This window comes from Lynx canadensis, chromosome D3, assembly GCF_007474595.2.
Source record: "Lynx canadensis isolate LIC74 chromosome D3, mLynCan4.pri.v2, whole genome shotgun sequence".
Taxonomy (NCBI): Eukaryota; Metazoa; Chordata; class Mammalia; order Carnivora; family Felidae; genus Lynx; species Lynx canadensis.
The window spans coordinates 47921355-47944548 of NC_044314.2; the positions used below are offsets into that span (position 1 = coordinate 47921355).

At 43.7% G+C, this 23194-nt stretch overlaps 1 protein-coding gene across 1 annotated transcript in view; it reads right to left on the reverse strand.

Moving 5' to 3' along the window:
- The window catches only part of TTC39C (tetratricopeptide repeat domain 39C), a 107539-nt gene extending 84563 nt beyond the window's left edge, over positions 1-22976 (reverse strand). Inside the window, exon 1 of the mRNA XM_030336061.1 lies at positions 22730-22976. Within this exon, the coding sequence (XP_030191921.1) occupies positions 22730-22896 (167 nt within the window). The 5' untranslated portion in view covers positions 22897-22976. The remainder of the gene's footprint in view (positions 1-22729) is intronic.
- Between the last annotated feature and the right edge of the window lie 218 nt (positions 22977-23194).

Below are 23194 nucleotides of genomic sequence, written 5' to 3' on the forward strand. Positions count from 1 at the left end.
CCCAGGGAGACTTCAAAAAATTTTTAAATGGGTGAAAAATGCAAAGTGCAAAAGATACTCATTATGGACACTTAAAAACACAAACCTATATATTGTTTATGGAGCGAGACCTGCAATAAAGGTATAAATGTGGACAGCAAAGACCCACACCAACACGAGGATAGCAGGGCTGCCTCTGGGGAGGAAGAGAAGGAAACTGCAATTGTGCTGGAACACAGAGCAGATCCTAACTATATCTGCAATGTATTTCTCTAAAAAAAACTACATATGGCAAATATTAGTATGTGTTACCTCTATGAAGGGCATCCATATTTTTATAATATGCTACACTTTTTTGTATGTTTAAAACCTGTAGTGATTTAAAGAGAAAAAGCAGTATCACACTACTATTTAAAATTACAAAAAGCTGGGGTGCCTGGGTGGCTCAGTTGGTTAAGGGTCCAGCTTCTGCTCAGGTCATGATCTCACGGTTTGTGAGTTCAAGCCCCGCGTTGGGCTCTGTGCTGACAGCCCAGAGCCCGGATTCTGCTTCGGATTCTGTGTCTCCCTCTCTCTCTGCCCTTCCCCCTGCTCACATTCTCTCTCAAAACTGAATAAACGTTAAAAAAAATTTTTTTTTAATTATTAGAAGCTTCGGGGCACCTGGTTGGCTCAGTTGGTTAAGCACTCAACTTTGGCTCAGGTCATGATCTCACAATTCATGGTTCAAGCCCCAAGTCGGGCTCTGTGCTGTCAGTTTGGAGCCTGGAACCTGCTTTGAATTCTGTGCCTCCCTCTCTGCCTATCCCCCACCACACTCTCTTTCTATCTTTCAAAAATAAACATTAAGAAATTTAAAAATTATTAAAAGCTTCAATTTCTCTCCTTGTTAAAAGAACTAAAACAGGGGCACCTGGGTGGCTCAGTTGGTTGAGCCGCGTACTCTTAATTTTGGCTCCGGTCGTGAACCCTAGGTGGTGACATCTAGCCCTGCATCAGGCTCTGCACTGAGTGTGTAGGTGAGAGTCTCTCACCCTCTCTGCCCCTCTCCCTATGTGCCCTATCTCTCATAAACAAACAAACAAACCAACAAACAAAGCAAGCAGGCAAGCAAACCAGGGAAATAGGAGAGGGAAGAGGTCACTAAGAAAGTTCACAATTAACTAGCGATTCCTAACCTAGTTACAAAGGCCAATCCTCCTGCTGGACCGGAGTCAGAACGTGTCGCACCTACCTCCTCTGAGGGGGCAGAAGCACTCCTGCGCCCTCTCTCTCCTGCACTGTTACCACACTGCTGAGGCCCTGGCTGGGCACTTTCTGCACTGCCCAGCCATTTACCAGAGCCCCATCAAACACGGGCTCTCTGCAAAGTAGAGACTAGTGTTCTCAAAAGCCAACAGCGGTTCTCTTCCTGTGCTAGCTAATCAATGCTAATCCTGTCATCAAGGGAAATAACCGAGTTTCTGCTATAATGGACCACATGTGCAGGCTGTTTTAGAAGCTACAATTAGCTGTGCTTTTAGCCTTGCTAGAAAGTAGGTGGGCTGATTTTGCAGCAGTGATCATTTTAACTGATGGCATTAGGAATCTAAGAAGTCATAAATTATGAAATGACATATAAATCAAAATCTCCTTTTCTAAAACAACTACTTCTGCGCCTCTCTCTGGTAAACTCAACAGTCCCTCATTTCCCGCACATTTTTTCTCGAACTCGATTCATTTCATTTCACTACTGTATCTCATGAGAACTCCATGAACACCAGTTTCATTTTAAACTAGCATCACATAATGCTTCCTACAACCTACATTTCCTGTTGGTAACTGCTCTAAACATAATCAGAAATTTAGAATGTAGCTCAGAAAAATATGGTACTACCATTTCAAATGGGGGTCTACAATTGTCCTTATTTTATATGCATACACGCACACAAAATACACACCATAGTAGAAACTCAACCAATTTTTGCTCACCTAAATCTCCAGATGAATCAACATTAGAGGGAGAAAAATAGATGCCCTTCACCTACTGAACACTCAAGCCAGTGGGCTCTGCCTGTGCCAACGGAGACTCACTGGTGATTATTCCCAAATGTGTTTGTGCCTACTGATTTTATGACTGAAATGATATCATTCATTTTTTATTATGTAGACAGATGAAATTAGGGTATGAAAAAAGTACTACATAGGTGAAAAATAATTAAATGCTTTGAAAAATCTGATGAAGGCACAGGACTTTAAAAGTCTCTCTTGGATTAGGGAGGGTGAGGGGACAACATACTTGTAAAACCAAGGAGCTTCCACCCGGTTGCTTTGGCTTCAACATTTGGCTCCACTTTACAGCCCCCGATATTGAGGGATGCCTGGGTGGCTCGGTAGGTTGAACTGAGCTGAAACTTGGTTTCAGCTCAGGTCATGATCCCAGGGTCGTGGGATTGAACCCTGCATCGGGCTCTACACTGAGTGTGGAGCCTGCTTGGGATTCTCTCTCTCCACCCCCCTCTGCTCCTCTCCCCTACTCACACGTTCTTTCACTAAAATAAAAATTAAAAATAAATAAAGCCCAGGATCTTGAAAATCACAGGAATGCATCAGAGGTGTGGTTTAGGCAAGAAAGCCAACTTGAAAATCCACAGCAAATTCCCAAAGGAATGGTCCTGGTCATACAGCGCAAGTCAGAACAAATGTTTACTCAATGTTCTTCCATTTTTACAATCTCAAATAATCAATAGTGGTCCAATCACAGTGGATAAGAGGCCTCCAATATACTCAACTAGCTACTTTAAGTCCTTTTTCAATATTCAATACCACATGTTTCTTTCCCAAGAGAGTTAAAACACTTGGTGCAACATTTCTCAATTTATGCCAAATTGGTAAAGAAACTGTTATATTACTTAATCCTTCCAATGTGTTCCTCGTTCTGTATTCCTTCTCTCAGTAGCAGCACAATCTAGCTAATGACCCCCAACATTCTCCACTCCTCCTCCAACAAACAAAAGTTAAACCAAAGCCAGACAGTCCCATTGATTATACTTCCTAAAAGCTTTCACGTATATTGTTCCCTACCCTAGCAGAGCCCACATGGTCTAAAACAACTGCTACCGTGTTTTCTGAGCTCCAGATTTACTGTGTATGCTACCCCCAGAATTAAGTTTCTAAAACAAAATCCCATCACTCTTTTGCTCAAATGCCATCAATGACTCCCTACTGCCCAAGAGACAAGGCTAAAATTCCGTGGTTCTGTATACAACATGGACCCCCCACCCCCAAGACCTACTTTACAGGCATGGACCGCCATCACTGCTTTTAATACACTTCTCTACGTGCAGCTAGGGAGCAGCATGCCCCTAATGCAAAGTGTGCAGAGTCAGAGGCCGCTCCTCACCGGAGACCCCCAGGCTACTTCCCTACTTATCCTCAGGCCACCACCTCTGACACTCCCCTAATTCCAGGGTCCTGGGTTCAAATTCTGACTCTGCTGAGCAGGCCTGAAAAAGCAATCTTCTGAGCCTCCATTTCCTTATTTGTAAAATAGGGGGAAATGGCAATGTCGATCTTACAGGGCTGCAGGGATGACTGAACAAGGACACACAGCATAGTGCCTGGCTCACTCTAAGTCCTCAATAAGGTCTGGCATCCCTGTTACTATGGACTCCATTACATACCCGCACCCACCCCCCAAATCTGTTTGTTAAAGTCCTAACCCAAATGTGACTGTATTCAGAGACAGGGCTTTTAGGAGGTAATTAAGGCTAAATGAGGTCATGAGGGTAGGGCCCTAATCTTGTAAAACTGGTGACTTTATTAGAGAAAATGAGACCTCTCGCTCTCCACACGTACTCTGAGAACAGACCAGGCCAGGACAGAGTGAGAAGGTGGTCTATCTGCAGGCCAACAAGAGAATTCTAGCCACTACCTGACCACGCACCCTGATGCTGGACATCCAGCCTCCACAACAGTCAGAAATTACATTTCTGTTATTAATGCCACCACTCCATGGTACGGCAGCCCGCACAGACTAACACGCTGCTTCTGGTTTCTAGTGTCATGATGGGATTTCATTTAAATGAACTGCTGTGAGGAGTTTCCTCACCACACTGGTACCTCTTTCAGGACAGAGAATGGATATTATACACATCTGTCTCCTCCTAGCAGCTGCCGTGGTGATTTGAAAACAGTAGATGTTCAATAAATGTATAAATTTTTAAAAATTTTCTTTTAATGCTTTATTATTTTTGAGAGACAGGGACACAGAGCATGAGTGGGGGAGGGGCAGAGAGAGAGAGAGAGAGAGAGAGAGAGAGAGAGAGAGACACACAGAGAGACAGAGAATCTGAAGCAGGCTCTCAGCACAGAGCCTGACGTGGGGCTCAAACTCACAGGCTGTGAGATCATGACCTGAGCCAAAGTCAGACGCTTAACTGAGTCACCCAGATGCCCCCCAAAATGTATAATCTATTAATGAACATAATGAGGATTTGGTTTTATGCAAACATTACCTTTATACAGAACCTGATGTTGAATTTTAAGAGCTAAATGTCCTCACTAGACTTGCTTTGGACTATTCAGAGTATGTGGATGTGCTGTATGGCAAATGTCACTTTGTTGTATTTTACTGACCCCAAGTGAGGCCCCACCTGCAGGGAAGTCTCTGTATGTAGCCTGAAGAATGAAAGAAGTTGAAGGTCTCTCTCTTAACCTGACCCATGGTACCTGCCTTCCACAGCTGCACAGCAGCACAAAATGCTGTTATCCCTTTATGACCACTAGGAGTACACAAAGCAATCTTGCCACCATCCACACTTTACTACCATCATACATTTGTACCAAATTTTGTATTTCAAAAAGGATCATATACAGTGTCAGAGCGCTAAATGCAGAATACCAAGTGAACCCTACACAGAATGTCTGATGTAGGCAAGCCTTACAAAAAGTGAGAGAAATCCATTCAGAGTGTTATCTAATTCTCCTACTGAGAGAGTTCATTTGAGACCCTGCAATGCTACCTTCTAATCCCCCAGACCAATCCCCTACCACAAAGAAGCCACACATTTGAAGGGTGGGGGATGCATGGCACATATAGTGGGACCCCAGTAAAACCCATGTTTGAAAACAAGGACCACTCACACATCATTTAGGGACTAAGCACATATTACTTGCCATTAGGCTATGCGCTGGGGATAAAATAGTGAGGAAATCACAGAGTGTTTCATCTCAAGGAACACAGTCTAATGGAGGGGAGTATTAGGGTAGGAAATGCAGGCATTCCAAATGCTTGCTTTACAGAGTCATGCAGGATCCCAAAAAGGACCATGCAAACTGAAACCATGCAAAATTATCTTAATAATAAAGGGGAAAAACTACAATTGTGCTGTGTGACCTTTAAAATTTTTTTATCAAAACATTAAATCCACCATAAATATTATACTTAATGGTTAAAGACTGAACAATCTATTCAATGTAGTACCAGAAGGCATCTAAAAATAGAAAGGAGTATGTAAAATTATCTCTATTCGCACGTGACATGATCATTTATGTAGAAAATCCTAAAAAATACCACAAAAATGTTAAAATAAATTCTGCAAAATATCAAGATATCAAATCAACACCCAAAAGTCAGTTGCATTTCTATACACTAGTAATGAACAATCTGAAAAGGAAATTAAAAAAATAATTCCACTTTTAATGGCATCAAAAAAGATAAAATATCTAGGAATAAACTTAACCAAGGAGATAAATACTTGCATACTAAAACCTACAAAACATTTCTGAAAGAAATCAAAGACACTAATTAATGGAAAGGCATCCTGTGTCATGGATTATATTGCTAAAATGTCAATACTACCCAAAGCTATCTACGGACTCAATGCAATCTCTATTAAAATGCCAATGATGTTTTTTGAAGAAATAGAAAAATTCATCCCAAAACTCATAAGGAAAATCAGTGGATCCTGAATAGCTAAAATGATCTTAAAAAAAACAAAGTTGGAGGTCTCATACTGACTCTGTACTACAAAACTACAGTAATCAAAACAGTGTGGTACTGGCACAATGACACACGTATAGACCAATAGAATAAAACAGCCAAGAAATAAATCCTCCCATATACAAATGATTTTCAACACAGGTGACAAGACCATTCAATCAGAAGAGTTTTCAAAAATCAGTACTGGGAAAAACTCGATAACCATATGCAAAAAAAAAAAAAAAAGAAAAGAAAAAAATCACATCAAATGCTTACCTTATACCATAGACAAAAATTAACTCAAAATGGACATAAGCTTAAGAGCTAAAACTAAAAAACTCTTAGAAGAAAACATTGGGGGAAAGCTTCATGCCATTAGGTTTGGCAAGCATTTCTTGGGTGTGACAGCAAAATCACAGGTGACTAAAGAAAAAATAAATTGGACTATGTCAAAATTAAAACCATCCCTCAAAGGCCACTATCAACAGAGTGAAAAGGCAACTGCAATCCCTGAACAGAAAATATTTGCATATCATATCTGATAAGGGTTAATATCCAGAATATATAAAGAAATCCTACAACTCAACAAAACAAAAAACAGCTTGATTAAAAAATGGGCAAAGCACTTGAATAGGTATTTCTCCAAAAAAGATATACAAGTGACCAACAAGCACACAAAATACAACTCAACACCAGTAATCATTAGGGAAATGCAAATCAAAGCTACAGTGAGATATCACCTTGAACATGACTACTATCAAAAAAACAAAGAACAAGTTTTAGAAAAGATGAAGAGGAATTAGAATCCTCGTGCACTGTTGGCGGGGATGTAAAATGGTGCAGCCACTATGAAAAACACCATGGCAGTTCCTAGAAACAGAATCACCACATGATCCAGAAATCCAGGATATATACTCCTGGGTATATATCCAAACGAACAAATCAGGACTTCAAACAGATGCTTGAATGTCCATATTTTAGCAGCATCGCTCACAATAATCAAAAGGTAGAAGCAACCCAAGTGTCCATCAATGGATGAACAGATAAAATGTGGTATATACATACAACATACATATATACAGAATATAGTATATACATACAATGGAATATCATTCAGCCTTAAAAAGGAAATTTTGATGCACACTACAACATGGATGACCCTTGAGGACATTATGCTAAATGAAATAAACCAGTCTCAAAAGGACTAATACTGTATAATTCCACTTGCACGAGGTACCTAGAGCAGTCAAATTCAGGGAGATAAGTAGAATGGTGGTTGCCAGGGATGAGGGAAGAAAGGAATAGGGATTTAGTATTTCACGGATAGAGTTTCCATTTGAAGATGAGAAAAGTTCTGGAGACGGACGATAATGCAGTTGTACAACTGTACTTCATACCACTGAGCTGCACACTGAGATGGCTAAAATGGTAAACTTTTTCCTATGAATGTTTTATAATTAAAGAATTTTAAAACATTAAAAACTTATAAATATACAGGGACATGAAAAATATACAGGAAAATTTAGTGAGCTATAAATTAATTTTTTAGGCATTGGCATTAATGTACTTTGCTTCTTTGTAGAAACCTATTAAGAATATCTGAACAGCCCACTTGCCTTCTTGTCACGTAATTTAACGATGCACAGTGAGCATTTTTGCTAAGGCTGCGTGAATTGTTGTACTTCTTACTAAGTATGAATTTTAGTCTTTGTTGTGAAATACCGGAGACTTTATTTTTTCTAAATGTTTATTTTTGAGACAGAGAGAGAGCAAGCAGGGGATGGGCAGAAAGAGGGGGACAGAGGATCTGAAGTGGGTTCTGCACTGACAGTGGAGAGCCCCATGTGGGGCTTGAACTCACAAACTGTGAGATCATGACCTGAGCCAAAGTCAGAAGCTCAACCAACTGAGCCACCCAGATGCCCCATCCAGAGTCTATAACGTGAAATTTTTTGCCTGCATCACCAACTCTGGGACATCTACAACTTTTTCCTTATACTGCTTTCCCCCTCTGTGTCTATAAGAATGCCTTCACCAGGCACCCATGGCCACATGTGTCATCTCTCAAAAGGTGGCAGGGACATTCTCACATTAGCTTTTCCTTCCATAACTCCATTTATGTTTGATTCATATCTCAACTCCAATATTATCACTTCTTGCTGAACTTTCATTTTTGTTGGCCAATTCCCTCTTTCAGTTATCCATTTTTGTGAAATGTCATATGGGTTTATCCCTACGAGGCAAGGAGGCACACAAGGACACACTTTGTGGTCTGTGTGGGAAATGAACAGGTAGATGCACAGTGACCAACACAGGCAGACTCTGACAGAAGTGGCATGGTCACTGACCATGACGTGTATCTGTTATACACGCGAGCACTTGCAGGCTGAAGAGCCAGCAGCTTGTGTATACCGTTACTCACAGTTCAAACATGGGGTAACTGAAATCTGAGCCCTGTTATCTGGTCTTACTTAACTAAACTCTGGTAACTGAAACCCATACAGATCAGAACCAAGCAAAGCGAGTGCTATCTCTGTATAATTACAAACTGAGATAAGACGACCAGAGGAAAGGAACAGGATTTGTAGAGAACCTTCACGAATCTGAAGACCATGGTGGTTAGAGGTCAAAGAGTAGAGCAACAGCACAGCAATGCAAGAAGAGGCTATAGAAGGATACAACTTGGCAAAGTATTGATATTTTAAATAAAGGTTAATATAGATTCTACAGCTTGTTAAGACCGAAATCACTGTCAATTTAAAGCAATTTTACTTTTCATTTTTAGATAAAGCGTCAGATGAAAAACAGAGCTATGAGTCTTTCACAGGATGAGCTCACTGGGCTTTGTACAGCTACAACCTATAAGGAACACAAGGACAATATTGAAAATAGAAGAAAAAAAAAAAAGATTAGGCAGTAGATGGTCAAGGGACCAACCGAGCAGGGCCAAGCCACGCCACAGAGTTCCTGTGGGAGGTTCTAGTCCTAATCCTGAGAGCAGTGGTAGGCTGTATTCATTTCCTGGGGCTGCTGTAACAACTTACCACCAACCTGGTGGCTTACAACAACAGAAATTTCTCTCTCCCAATTCTGGAGGCCAGAAGCCTGAAATCAGTTTCCTCGGGCTGAGGTAAGCTGGTTGCAGGTCTGCACTCCCTCTGGAAGCGTTAGGGGAGAATCCATTCCCCAGCTACTGCAGCAGTAGTGTGGTGTGGTACTGGTGACCACTGCATTCCTGGGCTTATGGTAGCCATAAGCATCTTCAAATTTTCTCTCTGCTCTGTTTTCCTATCAGCTTCTCCTGTGTGTAAAATCTCCCCCTGCTGCTCTCTTATAAGGATATGAGTGCATCGATCTAATCTGGGTGGATTAGAGATACAGCTGGGTGATCCTGCCATCTTAAATCTTTAACTTCATCATATCTTTTCAAAGACTTTTCCTTGGGGGGGGGGGGCTATATAAGGTAATGCTCTGATATTCCAGGGATTAAGACACAGATACTGTTTTGGAGAACCATTTTTCAGCCTAGCACAGAGGCAACATAATTAGACTCACACACTGAAAAGATCACTATGATGAGAGGTGCAGAAGGAACAGGGGTTATGAGGAAGACAGCTGGGCTACTGCAATGATCTAAGTCAGAGGAGGCTTGCACTAACTAGGTGCTGGTGGTGGAAAAGAAGAGAAGTGAATGGCAAGAGAAACACAGAGGATGAGTAAGACAGAGGAGGTACCAAGAGAGCCTTCTAGACTTCTGGTATGTATAACCTTGTTTCAAGTGGAGCACGAGAAGACCAAACGTGCAGTAGACCACCAAACTAAACAAGGGGCCTGCAATACTGCTGGGTAATGCTAAACAATAACAAGAGGACTCTTTCGGAGAAAGCAGGGGAAATAGCATACTCTCTGGGGATGGGCTCAGATTTTCCACTCACCATCTTTTTAACTTGTGTTCTGTTAGCCTTCCCGTCGTCGCATGCAAAGTGATAACACTACTATTTATCCTCAAGGCTGTGCAGAGAATTGGGATTAAGGGTGAAATGCACGTGACACAGTGCGTATTAACAGTAAGCATTGATTACCCACTTGATTACCACTTGATTACCATTTGCCTGCACAGTAACGCAAGCAAAAACCAAGACTGTTGTATGATTACAAGACTGTAATACTTTTAACTTTATTCCGATTCCTCTCTAGCTTTGCTAATTCGTAGTCATTTATTGCTAAGGCCTGATGCTCATTTAGAGTTACTGATCTATTCTGAAAATAACTCTTCGGGCTAAATAAAGTCAACTTTTTTTAGTTTTCCTAATTTTGTCATTAATGTATATCAAATATCTTCCTAACTCATTAGCATTAGCTCCTTCTCCATCATAAATCACACAAATAGATAACTCAATCATCTCCATTCTATACCAATTATCAGGCTGACCAGCATCATTAGCAACTTCCAAAGAGATCACCCAAAAAAATTTTATCGATTACCTAAGAAGCCTTTCCAACCAATCCTCCAACAGGGGTTATCTTTAAAATAACATAATTGCTCAACATGTTTTATTTTCTCATCTTTGAATTATAATAGGGTCCCTATTATGTGTGTCAATAATCCACACACTGCATGAATACTTTAATTGAAGATTAAACACAGCTGTTTATACAAGCAATTCAAATACTATTTTATATAATCAATTCGAAATTTCAGATTTCTCTATTACTCAAAGACTTCAAAGTGAAACTAGAGGCATATTCTTCATAATAAGCTTTTAGTAAAATAGGTCTTAGTAAACAACACTGAACTTCATATGGAATTGTGGGTCTCTCACCAGGGAACCTATATTTTTCCTTTAGTTTTTAGAAGAACACAGGCCAAGAAAATTTCATTTGTGTTTCCTTCATTATTCATAAGCTTCCTTAACTATAAATGTAGGCTTACACAGAAAGCTCTGATGAGGTCTGGTTTTATTTCACTCTAAAATAAAATCCAACATTCTTCTATCGAGAGAAAAACTCACAATTTCAAGTTAGAGACAACAACCCTCTTATCAGCTTAAGCCCAGATCTGAGATGCCACACAGGGGCTACAGAAAAACACCCAAACCATTCTTTCATTTCTTGCCATTTTTACATTAGCAATTTCACCAGAACAAGAACTTCTTAAGAATTCCAACATGACAGGTCCCTTGGCTAAGACTTTAGACAGCCATGGCCCCTCTCTCATGGCCCTTCTCCCTTTTTCTGCGCTACGTGAAAAGAAATCATTTCTTGCTCAATGTGTGATTTTGATAATTCAGAGTAATGAGTGTCTCATCAATCATCAGTCAATAAATAACCAAAAAACATTTGGATCTTTGTGGTCAACAGCTGAAGCAAATGACATTCTAGATATCAACAAAACTCTTTCCTGGGCAATAAAACTGGTGCACACTTTGCTATAACGCAAAGGAAAGGGAGAAACCCAATTACTCCAACAACTGCAGGCCTACAAAAAAGCAGCCTCATCCTCACCTTGGATAGTTCCAGAGTCACAAGCATGCAGCTGAATTCAACCTGCTTCTTTGAGACATAAATAAAGAAGGTGAGCATGATTTACAAGAAGCAAAGATAAAGTCCTTTCTTGCTCCAGAGATCAGCTGACAATACATAACCTGAGGTTCTGCAATTCACTGTTCAGAATGGGGAGGGGAAAGAAACACTTGAAGCCTTGACAGTGACTCATTATACCAGGAGCAATCCTAAAGAGGTCAAGCAGCATGGGTTTTAGTTTAATCCAACTGTTTCTCAAAACCTGAATCTCTGTCATTTAGCAAATTCAACTTGGATTCAGATACAAAACATCATTTCCCCTCATTCTCTGCCCTGTTAGAATAGCACCAAAACTTTTACTTGTGATAAAGATAAAATGATACAAACATTTAAAAATCTGTTTATCTGGTGATGGTTACTTTTGGAGGAGTGATCTACTTGAAGTAAAACTTGGAGGGCTGCTACAGGAGGCAAGAAAGCACAATTACAAAGCAAAAGGCCTCTATCTAGATGGCAAGAAGGCTGACGTGGGAAAGAGAGCAAATCATGGTCGTGAACTGTAGGAACTCAGAGACAGACACATCATGCCCAGACTCAAGTTTCCTGGAGCCCCACCCAGCAAGGAACAGGATGGTGCCATCAAGAACTGAAGAACAGGTTGAACTAACATGTAAACATGTATTACGGGATGCAGCTGACATCACAGTTGAGGGTGGGACGGGAGAAGTTCTACATCTGTGTATGGAGGCACCCTATCAGAGATGAAATGCTATATGTGGGTGTTTCCTGCTTGCTGCTTCTAAGCACAACGGAACAGAAAATCATCATGAAGCATTCTGCCCTATTTCCTCCCAATTGAGAAGAATCACTTTGTCATCTCCTTGGCTGTGTAACTTTGGGGTAACTGTGTCCTGATTCCTGGGGATTTGGCCTGTGTGTGTGTGTAACCTACTTAGCAAAAAGCTTGCTCACTCCATGAGAAGGATGTGGACCCATGCGCCAGTTTATACCCGGAGATTAAACATTAAGAAGACTTGAGTGGGGACAGGGAAGACAGACTAGGGCTCTGAAAAAAAGTCACCTAAGGATGCAAAGACACGGGTCCTGCAAGCTAGCCCCACAGTGACAAGAAGAGAAGGGGTTCTCCACCCACATGGCGGGAGACAGAAGAACCAGTTCTAAGAGCCCTTCCTGGAGCTCTCTGGGCCCTAGGAGCAGGCATGGGGCAGGAGGGAGAGGGAGAGAGAGATCTGGAAAAGCCGGTGTATAGGAGTAGTAATGCGTGGGGCCCAGCACTGGACGCACCCCACCCGGGGCTCTGTCACAGATGCAGTGGAGGACCCGCCTTATTCACCACACTCCTTCAGCAGCAGCAACAGCAGCCTGGGCAGCCCTTCTCCTTCTGTCACCAGAAAGACTTCACCCTTGTGCTGTTCCCTGCAGCCTCAAGATTCCAGCTGCAGAGACCAAACCTTGTCTTGAGCCTCATGCCCCCAAGCTCAGTGCCTCTCAATAGAGGGGTTTCGGAAATCCATGGGGACATTTGGGGGCAACACAGTGACAACAGTGGAATGGGCCATGGATGTAAGACACCCTGCAACGTGGGAGAATCCTGGACCTTGTCCCATGTCCTGCACAACTTCTCAACAACTTTTGAACCCTACTTCCATTGGCAATGAAGTACAAAGTCATGCTGGCACTGTTTAAATATACGGTTTACCAAGATTTACTCACAATTTTAGAGAAGTATGTCACCAACAGCAACACGGCTTGTGGCACAGGACACAGCAGCGACACCAGCCAGCATGTGTGGCCACCTCGTGACAAATGGAGCAGGGATTTTGAAAGCAACTTTAAATACGTTTAAAGCCAAACAAATTTTTAAAGAGCCACGAAATACTGGATACCAATTATTTTCACTAATAGATTTCATTTTTGCCATCCTATATTCGAAATTTGTACCATATTGAGTTTCATCACAAAAAGTGAATAGAGAAATTATTTGGGGTTTTATTCTTACTCTCATACTGTCCTCACCCCCTTATCCTCGCCTCAACTTCCCTATAAGCCTTTTTAATTCATCCTCTCATCCTAGACCGCTGTTACAGGTTTGGTTTCCAAAGCACTTGGCTTGGCGACGGATTTAAAGACGGGAGACCTATTTTCTGAGACACGCTGTCAGCACACATCCCATGTCCCAGCGCAGGAAACCAATGATTTTGATGCTATCCTGACACAGGCAGCCTAGCTCATTGCGAAAATGTCGCACTTCCTTGCTTGCTCAACTTCAACAGTGTTTTTGGAGTTGACATATTATCCCTACTTCAGTGAAGGTATTTCCCCACCTCTTTTATTTCAAAGTGCACCAGCTCTCTCTCATTTTTCTATGGAATGGCTTCTGATCTTTTCTTAAATCCAAAGGTAGTCCTTACACACAGGCGCGAGCACCTAACTTCATCATCTGATGAAAGAGTAGTGACCATTTATATTTTAAAATACATGCAATTTTTATATTACAATTTTTTTTTTCTCCTTTAGAATAGCATTTGGGCATTCGATGGACCTTTAGACACTGTGAACAGGTCATGTCATCTGCCAATTTTATTTTAGGATCAAAGGAGGGGAATTACAATATATTATAAAAAGAGGGCATCAGATCTGATACAGTTGAGAGCCCCTGCTCCCAGCCACCAAGTTCTTCCCAAGACCAGTTCTTCCTGAAATTCAGGACAGGGATTTGGGATTAGGGAAGCTAGATTCCTGTCTTCTCCTGCCTAAGAGGCAAGTATCACTGGAACATGTCATGCCACCCCTCCCCCCCCACCAAGGGTATCCCAGAGCCTTGGAGGTGACTGATAAAAGACAACAAAGGACTGGCCGCTTAGCATAGGCTGCCTCTTAGCCACACACAACACTGAGCAGAGGACAGCTCAGTCAGAGGACGGCAATCCCCAGAGCTGCCACACCCCCCGCCCCCCAGGGCCACTTTATCAGAGCACTCCTCCTTCCTTCTGACTGCACCTGTCAAGGCCAGCGTGTGCTCAGTGGCAGCTTTGCTCCCTATTGCCCTACACGAAGCACCAGGCAGCCTGAATGCACCAAAGGAAAGAGGCTGACAGGCCAGACAGGAGTTGTGTTCTCTGGTTCTGAGAAGCAGTGTGTCAATTCCGGGGGCACCGGTATTGCTCTAGAGCACCTGCACTGAGTCAGGAGACGTGCCCGGCATACATCAGCATGGGGAGGGGGCTGAGTAATCGAGCTTCCAGAGCTCCTAAAGAGCATGACCCCTGGGCTACACTTGCTGACTGGCAAATAAAGGGATGCGGATATGCCCAGAAGACCTCTTGGACCTCACGTTACTCCAGCGACTTTAGGAAGGCCAGGAATCCCTGACCAGGGAGTCCACCTCTCTCTACTTAGTTCGCTCATACCAGAGAGGTAGCTGTGCAAACAGTGTCCAGCCATCACCAGTGAAGAAAGGGATGGAAGGAGCCTGTGGGGGCACTGAGGCCTCGTACCATCTCTTCACAGACAGCCGAGCTGCATCTTGGGGGAAGTGAGAACAAGTTAGAGGATACAAAATACCCCAGCACAAGTGGGGAGGGGAATGAGGGAAGAGTCAGTGAAGCCGACAGGCCAGATGAGAGGACATCTATGCCCAGCTGGGACCTTTATCCTACAGAAGACTGGGAGCCACAAAGTGTCGATAGCTTCGGGAGACTCCTTGCCCCCTGGCAGCCTGTCATGTTAGGGTGGTTTGCATATTGCTGGGATGTCGCCCCAAAATGACCTTAGAGCACACAGGTGAGCATTTCATACTGTAAAGGTTAAGAAGAGTGGTGGTAAAGCGTAGCAGTCAAATACACAGACTCTGGCACCTGCTGGCCTGGGTTTGCACCCAGCTCTCCCACTCAACTGTGGAAGCTTGGGCAGGTCATCCAGAGTAACTGTGCTTCCCCCCCTGCAGCCCCTGTGAGAAGGAGATAACAAGAGCACCCCTCACAGCGCTGCAGGAGGATCAAATAAAGAACAACATTCCAGGACTGAGGTGTGGCCTGGCATACAGTCCGCACCACCTACTATTAACCACTAGGTGAAAGTAAGCCACCTAAACCAGTGATTTCACAGACATCACAGCTGTGGACAAGACAAAGTATTAAACGGACCATTTCTGAGGCAGACTGAAAGATATTAAGTAAAGCAATACCTCCTCAAAGGACCAGCTTCTCACCTTCGCTGTACAAACAGTAGACAGAGTAGGGGTTTACTCTGTAATAACGGATCATCTTCCTGTAAGACAGGAGTAACTACCTGTTGTATATGTGTATTTCTTGTGTTCTGAAATTCTTGAGCAAGGAGGAAGAGATGGAGAAAGCAATCTTAGCTAGGGAAAAGCACTGAAATGGCAAACCATCAACCACCTTTACACACAAAGAAAAGCCCCTATTTCAATCTCCAAATCAGCTGCCGGGCAGTTTTGACTTTCTCCTCTGACACACCAAATTTATGGCTAGTTCTACACAAAGGTATTTTTTGTAATTATGTATGGTGAGGCATGTCAAGAATACTTACTGTAGTGATCATTTCATAATAGGTACAAATGTCATTTATGTTGTATACCTGAAATTAACATGTCAATTATACCTGAATTTAAAAAATGCAACAAAGTCCCTTATTCAAAAACTGGAATGCATCCCCCCTCCCAACATAAAAAGGCTTTAAGTGGTGACTGTATTCCCATGTTTGCCCACAAAGGCAATTCAATCCCAAATTGGACCTATGTCCTGGATGAACAGTATACTAAGAATTCAGGGAACAGAGTAAGTGGTGGAAAAGGTATGAGACAACCAAGAGCAGAGCCCCCCACCCAACCCCAGCCCCTCTCCCAGGGTAGATCTGGCACTAGGCAAACTTTTGACATAAGAGGGGAATTCTCTGCTGCCCAGCCATCTACTTTCTGTACATCCTTTATATTCTCCTCTAAAGCTCTTCTCAGTATTAGCCTCTTCAAAGTTCCACTGCTGTTGCTGGGTAAGGAGAGGGATCCTGGCAAAGGAGACTAGGGTGTGAAAAATGGAGCTACAACAACCTGAGCAAAAAGATCTGGACCTCTTAAATATGGTATGTTTGGGGATCTACAAGTGGTTTCATGTAACTAGAACAGAAAGTGTTCTATGCTTCAATATTCTTTCTCTCTCAGAGGACCTGGGTGGCTCAGTTGGTTCAACGCCCAACTCTTGATTTGGGCTCAAGCCACAAGCTCACAGTTCTTGGGTTCAAGCCCTGCATCAGGCTCTGCGTTGACAATGTGGAGCCTACTTGGTATTCTCTCTCTCCCTCTCCTCCTCGCTCTCTCTCTCAAATAAATAAAGAAAAACACAAAACTTCATTTCAGTGAGTGTAAGTCCCCCAACTAGGAGCAGGCCATCTCCCCAAACTACTTATTAATGCAGTATGCAGGACTCTGAACACACAGATTCTTTTAAGGTTTATATCTTTAACTTTGTGGATATAAATGTGTGTGTGTGTGTATACACACATATATACCTATACTATACTCACAGAATATTCACTTTTTCTGGTGATTTCCTACATATAGGTTCTCCCATTAGTCTACAGTCAGTTACATTTTTAAAAGAATCCCAATTAAAATGAATATTTAATTGGAACCTTTCTAGAAAGTACAATAATGGGGGGGGGGGGCGGGGGTGAATGAGTGTTTAAAAAACAAAACAAAACACAGCCCTAAGTTGAGGATGGAAAAAACGCAACAGAGGAGTTTCCTGTCTTTCCTGCCAGTTCCCTTACACCATTTCTGCTTTTCATTGCTTCTCCTTTTCTTAATTTCTGCAACTATGGATTCTCCATAAACTCTAGCAGCAAGGTACGAACATGCTGTTGTCTGGCAACAGCCAGATCATGCAGAAAACACAGGTGGCCTACAAGCTCTTCCTGTCCTCTAATGTACCTACCCCAGTTTTGGGCTCAGGCTCAGGTGCCTGCCAGCCCAGGTTTCTTACAGAGGCTTTTGAGTTTTTCCAGACAGAACTCTGGTTTGTACCAGGGGTCAGTCATGGTTTTGTTTTTGTTTTGTTTTTTCTATAAAGGACCAGACCATAAATATTTTAGGCTTTCTAGGCCATATGGTCACAGCTATTCATTACTGCTGTTGTACTGCACAAGCAGCCACAGAAAATACATAATCAAGTGAGAGTGGTTGTGTCCCAATCAAACTTTATTTACAAAAACAGCTGGCCAGATCTGGCCCACGGGCCATACTTGGCAACCCCTGTATTATACGGATACATCTCTATAGCAAGACCGACTTTAATCAACATGCTCACAAATAAGACACAGGTCATATGGCTTTGTCATGGGTGCCGTAAAAGATGTTAGATAATTTAGGATCCATACTTTCATTTTAAACGTAAACATATTACCTTACCATGAATTTTTCTTGCCTTTTGTTTAGTAAATTTTTGCCATTTTTATAATTTAAAAAACAAAAATGTACTCCGTAATACAACCACTTACAAATTCTATAACAAATCCAAATGTATGCATATTTATACTCAATGAACATTCCTTATAAACACTATATGCTTGCTTTAACGGACAATGATTTTTTTAATAATACTTTCTAATAACACCTACAGCCAGGAATTAGTGGTAGTGTTGGCAGGCTAAGAACACAGGTGTTTTAAAGTCAGAAATAACACCAGAAGTTAAAGCAGGAGGAGATGATGGTACCAAGGGGAGGAGGGGGGAAAATGTCCCACCTGTGAAATGAAAGCTACAAATTTCATTTTGGCCAGGAGCCCCAGATGTCTCCTGTCTTCCTCCTATCTCAATATGCTTCACCTCTCCTGACAGTAAAAAAGTAACACTGCAAGCCAAAAACAGAAAAGGATGTCAAGAGTTTATCATGGACGTGAGGGCCGCAATGAGGAACACGGTCATTATAAAATGGGAGTTGCCCAGACCACTAGCAGCAAAGTAACCCTGAAAAGCAGCGCTGACTCACAGGAAACACGGACTAACCAGTGATATGAAAAAATAACAAATACAGAATAAGCCATCAAACAGGATGACCTAATAATATTGATCAGCTAGCTCGCAGGGCTCACCCATTTCACATTCCCATGTGGGCTTTTCACTATTTCCTAGGCTTCCCTTTCCACCCCACCTCCTGTCACATTTCCCTCCCCCCTGAACTCCTCCTCCCCCATCATCATGCTCAGACAGCAGTTCCCCCACAAAAGTGTCCTTCCAGCTGGGTTACAAGTTGCTGTCCTTCACACCTACAGGTCAGAGAAGCAGGCCATGGCTACGCCCCCTAGCCTCCACACCATTGTACCTACCCCGCAACACCTGATATCTAGTGCCTGTTCTTGTTCATGTAAGGATCACCTAACCTATCGTGTGTCTCAATACCTACAGGTCTCAGTGTGTGTCACACATGTGAACATCAGTTAAGAGTGGTGTGTGGGGAGGGTGGCTAGTGAGCACTGCTGCACGAGATCACCAAACCCAAAGATGAACAACAGGAATTTGATTTCAGGTGGTATCACGAAGGTACAAAGTTATGTCTTTAGGCTCAAAGCAGAAAGGGCCCACGGCAGCATCCATCTGCCTCCACCTCTGGGAACACATCTCCCACGTGCACAGATGGGGGTCTCAGCACCAACAACAGGGCACCTTGTTACATTATTACTAGCGTTACAATGGAAGTAACAGTTACACTTTGAAAACCAACTAGGAGCCTCTTACAGCTCAAAAGAAAGGCTCTACTGTGCATTTATTTCTAATTCCTGGATCTGCGATATCTAAATGACACAATCCAGACTTTCGACTAATTCAGAATGGCCTTCATGATAATCGGTTTCTATGAAGTAACCATTTCTCATTCCATAGCTGTTGCTGAAACTTTTATCATCCCAGTAATGTAGCATGAGAAAATGATCTTAAGAACATTGTTACACCAGATACAAAATAGTCTTATTGTTAAACTGTAGTAGGATCTTGGAAGGTTTACTTGTAGGGAAAGGATGGTCTTCTGTGACAACATAATTCTAACAAAGGAGAAAACCAAATTGCTCTGGAAAGAGCAGCTGGAGGTGCTCCTGGAATATTTACACTAAAGTCACTGCTGAGTTTTCCAGCAGGCCATTCAACTTTGGAACAGCAGTTTTCCACTAACATGGTAGGATCTAAACCTCTCATATGCACTATGTGAGGCTACCCTTAAATATAAAAGTTACCTGCATACAGGACATTTTTCCCTCTACTCAAACTATGTCATCAAGAAGGAAGCACAGGGTGGCTGGGTGGCTTGGTCGGTTAAGCGTCATACTTTGGTTCAGGTCACGATCTCAAGGTTTATGGGTTCGAGCCCCGCACCAGGCTCTGTGCTGACAGCTCAGAGCCTGGAGCCTGCTTCAGATTCTGTGTCTCCCTCTGTCTCTACCCCTCTCCCGCTCACACTCTCTTTCTCTCTCTTAAAAATAAAAAAGCATAAAAAAAGAAAAGAAGGCACAGTTGTGGAGAAGGCATCAAGTATAAAGCTAGCTCGTGTTTACTGAGAGCTTACACCATGCCAGCTACCATGGATTATTTTTAATCCTAACGACCACATTATGATGTGCGCTACTCCCATTTTATAGGAAGCAAATTTTGAGTCAGCACCTAGAAAAGTGGCAAAACTACAGTTACAACCTTGGTTGCAGGACGCTGGTCCACAACCACACCTGTACACAATTGTGTTCTCTAAAATCTGGATCAGCAGCACATGGTGCAAGTGGCAAGAGTGCAAGGCTTTCCCACATCACAAAATGGATGATTCAAGGGAAAGCTGATGGGAGAATGCTACCACGGTCCAGCCCTTCAAAAGCTTAAGTTCCTGGAAAATAAGGTCAGAGGGCAAATCAAAAAACAGTTGACCCTTGAACGATGTTGGGGTCAGGGGCATCAAACCCCTGTGCAGTCAAAAATCCATATGTAACTTCTGACTCCCCGAAAGCTTAACTGCTAGTAGCAAAACCACTGACCAGAAGCCTTACCGATACCCAATATTTTGCATATTCTATGTGTTACGTACTGTATTCTTGTAGCAAAGTAAGCTAGAGGGGGAAAAAATGTTAAGGAAAATCACAAGAAGTGAAAATATACTTACAGGATTAAAAAAATCCACATAGAAGTAGACCCATGCAGTTCAAACCCCTGTTACTCAACAGTCAACTGTATAATAATTTTAGTGAGACAGGCCGAATGAGATAAGGAAAAGAGCCCTGATTTAGAACCACTGTGCTTGTGTCCTGGTCCTTGCTAAACACAGAGACTCAAGCCCCTCGTAATAAAATTAGCATGATAAAAATACAGCTCACCTTTTTGTTGTCCCTAGAATAGTAAGAATATAAAGGAATGAGCCCAGCACCATGCCTGGCAAGAAAAAGAGACTACAATGGTTTCTGTTTTCATTTTCAATTCCTATTTCAAAACCCGAGTAGACAGCTCCCGTCTATATACTGTAAATCTTCCCTGAACACCTTCCCCCTCCTCCACCCCCAACACACTCACCCACAGAGGAACTGTTTTCTAGGTGCATATCTGTTTCTGTGAAAAAATAAATTTCCTATCACTCAGAATCTGCCCTCTGCTAGGAGCACATAAAATTGTCTGGGTAACAGTATTTTTGCCTTATTTAATGCTTTCAATATACCAGAACCTACAAGTACTATTTAAGTACACTAAAGAAGTTCGGGGGGAAAAAAAGATGACTAAAACCAGTAACAGAACATTTCAAAGCAATAAGTATTGAAATATGCAAGCACTGTATCTTGATCAGCAGCAGCTAAGGAGTAAACTTGACTCAGGCTTTCCCCAGCCCTCTCCTACACCACAAACTGGTAGTCTTAAAAAAAAAAAAAAAAAAAAAAAAATCAGAGCACTATGTCAATCATATTTTTTTTTAAAAAATGTACATTCTCAGACTGAAATCAGACTGGTACGCTTTAAAAACAAAGGGTCCTGAGTAAAGCCAAGAAGATGTTTCCACTTTCAGATTTTTTATTAAAAAAGTGATCTAACGGTAAACTATCTTTAGGATAAAAAGTTTACTGTTGTGAGATATCTGCTTTGCCATTAAGAAGTGAAAGCCCAACCATAGAACCACCAGTCCGTGAAGTGTGAAAACATCAGGTGCCTGACGTCAGATACCTGACTGTATCCTTCCTCTCACAGACTGTGGCTCTTAACCACGGACACACATCGGTCCCTTATTCCTACCAAGCCACTCAGGTCTTAAGAAGTGTGAAGCATATGGCTCCTAAACACCTACAGGGAAGCTGCTAATCAACATCCTTGAGACTGGGCAAATCACAAACTTGTTTCCTGAACCAGAAAGCAGATGCTTTGGGTCCCCAATGAAACTGAAGGCTCCTCCCACTCGCAGGAGACAACCAGGGTTTCAGTTCTTTCATTTTTTAGAAGGCGGATTTTAAGAAAGCAATTAACTGAGCACACGTGTTCTTCCTTCCACGCTTACGTATATTTGCAATCCCTCCATTTTTCAAGTTAGACAAGTCCATCATAAACACACTCGCTTGAAAGGCATTAGCAACTCATTTTGAGGAATGAGTTCTAGAAGACAGGCAGAGAGAGGGGCGCAAGCCGAGTTCGGCCGAGTTTTCTTTTTAATTCCTGCACTGCCAGGCAGTTACGCGTATCTGTTTTCAAACAAGAGAAGCATCTAAGATGCACGATGATGCAAAGTAACGCGAGGCACCAGAACCCGGCACGAGGCAGCTGGTGTGCTCCGTGTCACAAAGGCTGCTCGGGCACAACACTGCGAGTTTGAGGCTCCCAGCTGCCTCCAATCGCATCCGGTCCCAGGTCCCAAGCCAACGGGCTCCGGACCCGGCGGCGGGAAGGCGACCCGCGAGAGAGAAGCGGACAAGCACTGGGTGCCCCTCTGGGGGGGCGGGGAGCGAGAAAGTGAGGGGAGACCGCAGGAGCGAGGGGGGACGGGTAGTGGGTCCCGCGCAAGGAAAGGACAACGGGGCGGGGGTGGAAAGGGGCGATGTGACAAAGGCGCAGAAGCGCCGGCTGCAGCGCAGGCCGAGGGAGGCGACCCGGGCACCGGGGCCGGGGAGGATTAGTGACCGACGGGAGGGGGAGGAGGCTTCTCGGGCCCGCGGCGGATTGCAGCGCGCGAGCCGGCCCCGAGGGGCGCGTGGCCGGGGCGGGGGAGGCGGGCGCGTCGGTCACCTGTATTGTTTGAAAAGCTGGTCCGACTCCCTGAAGCCGTTGTTGAGCAGCATGTTTATGCCGGCCAGGGCCAGCTCCGCGTCCTGCAGGGGCGCCGCCGCCGCCGCCGCCGCGGCCGAGTCTCTGTCGTCCTGCCGCCGCGGCCGCTGCTGCTCCGAGCCGGCCATGGGCGCGCGAGGCTGTGCGCAGGGCCGAGGAGAGGTGGGGCGGCAGCTGCTGCGGCCCCCGCGCGCCCGGAGCCCGGCTCTACCTGCCCGGAGCGCCGCGCGGCCGAGCGGGGCGGGGGAGGGGCGGCGTGGGGCGGGGCGGGGCGGGCCGGGGGAGGGGGGAGGAGCCGGGCCGGCTGCAGCGCGGCGGGGGACGTGAGCGCCCAGGCCGCCGCCGCCGCCGCCGCCGCCCGCCGCGGGGATTACTCAGCAGCCGCCCGCCCGCCTGCTCCTCCCGCTCCCTGCGAGACGCCCGCCT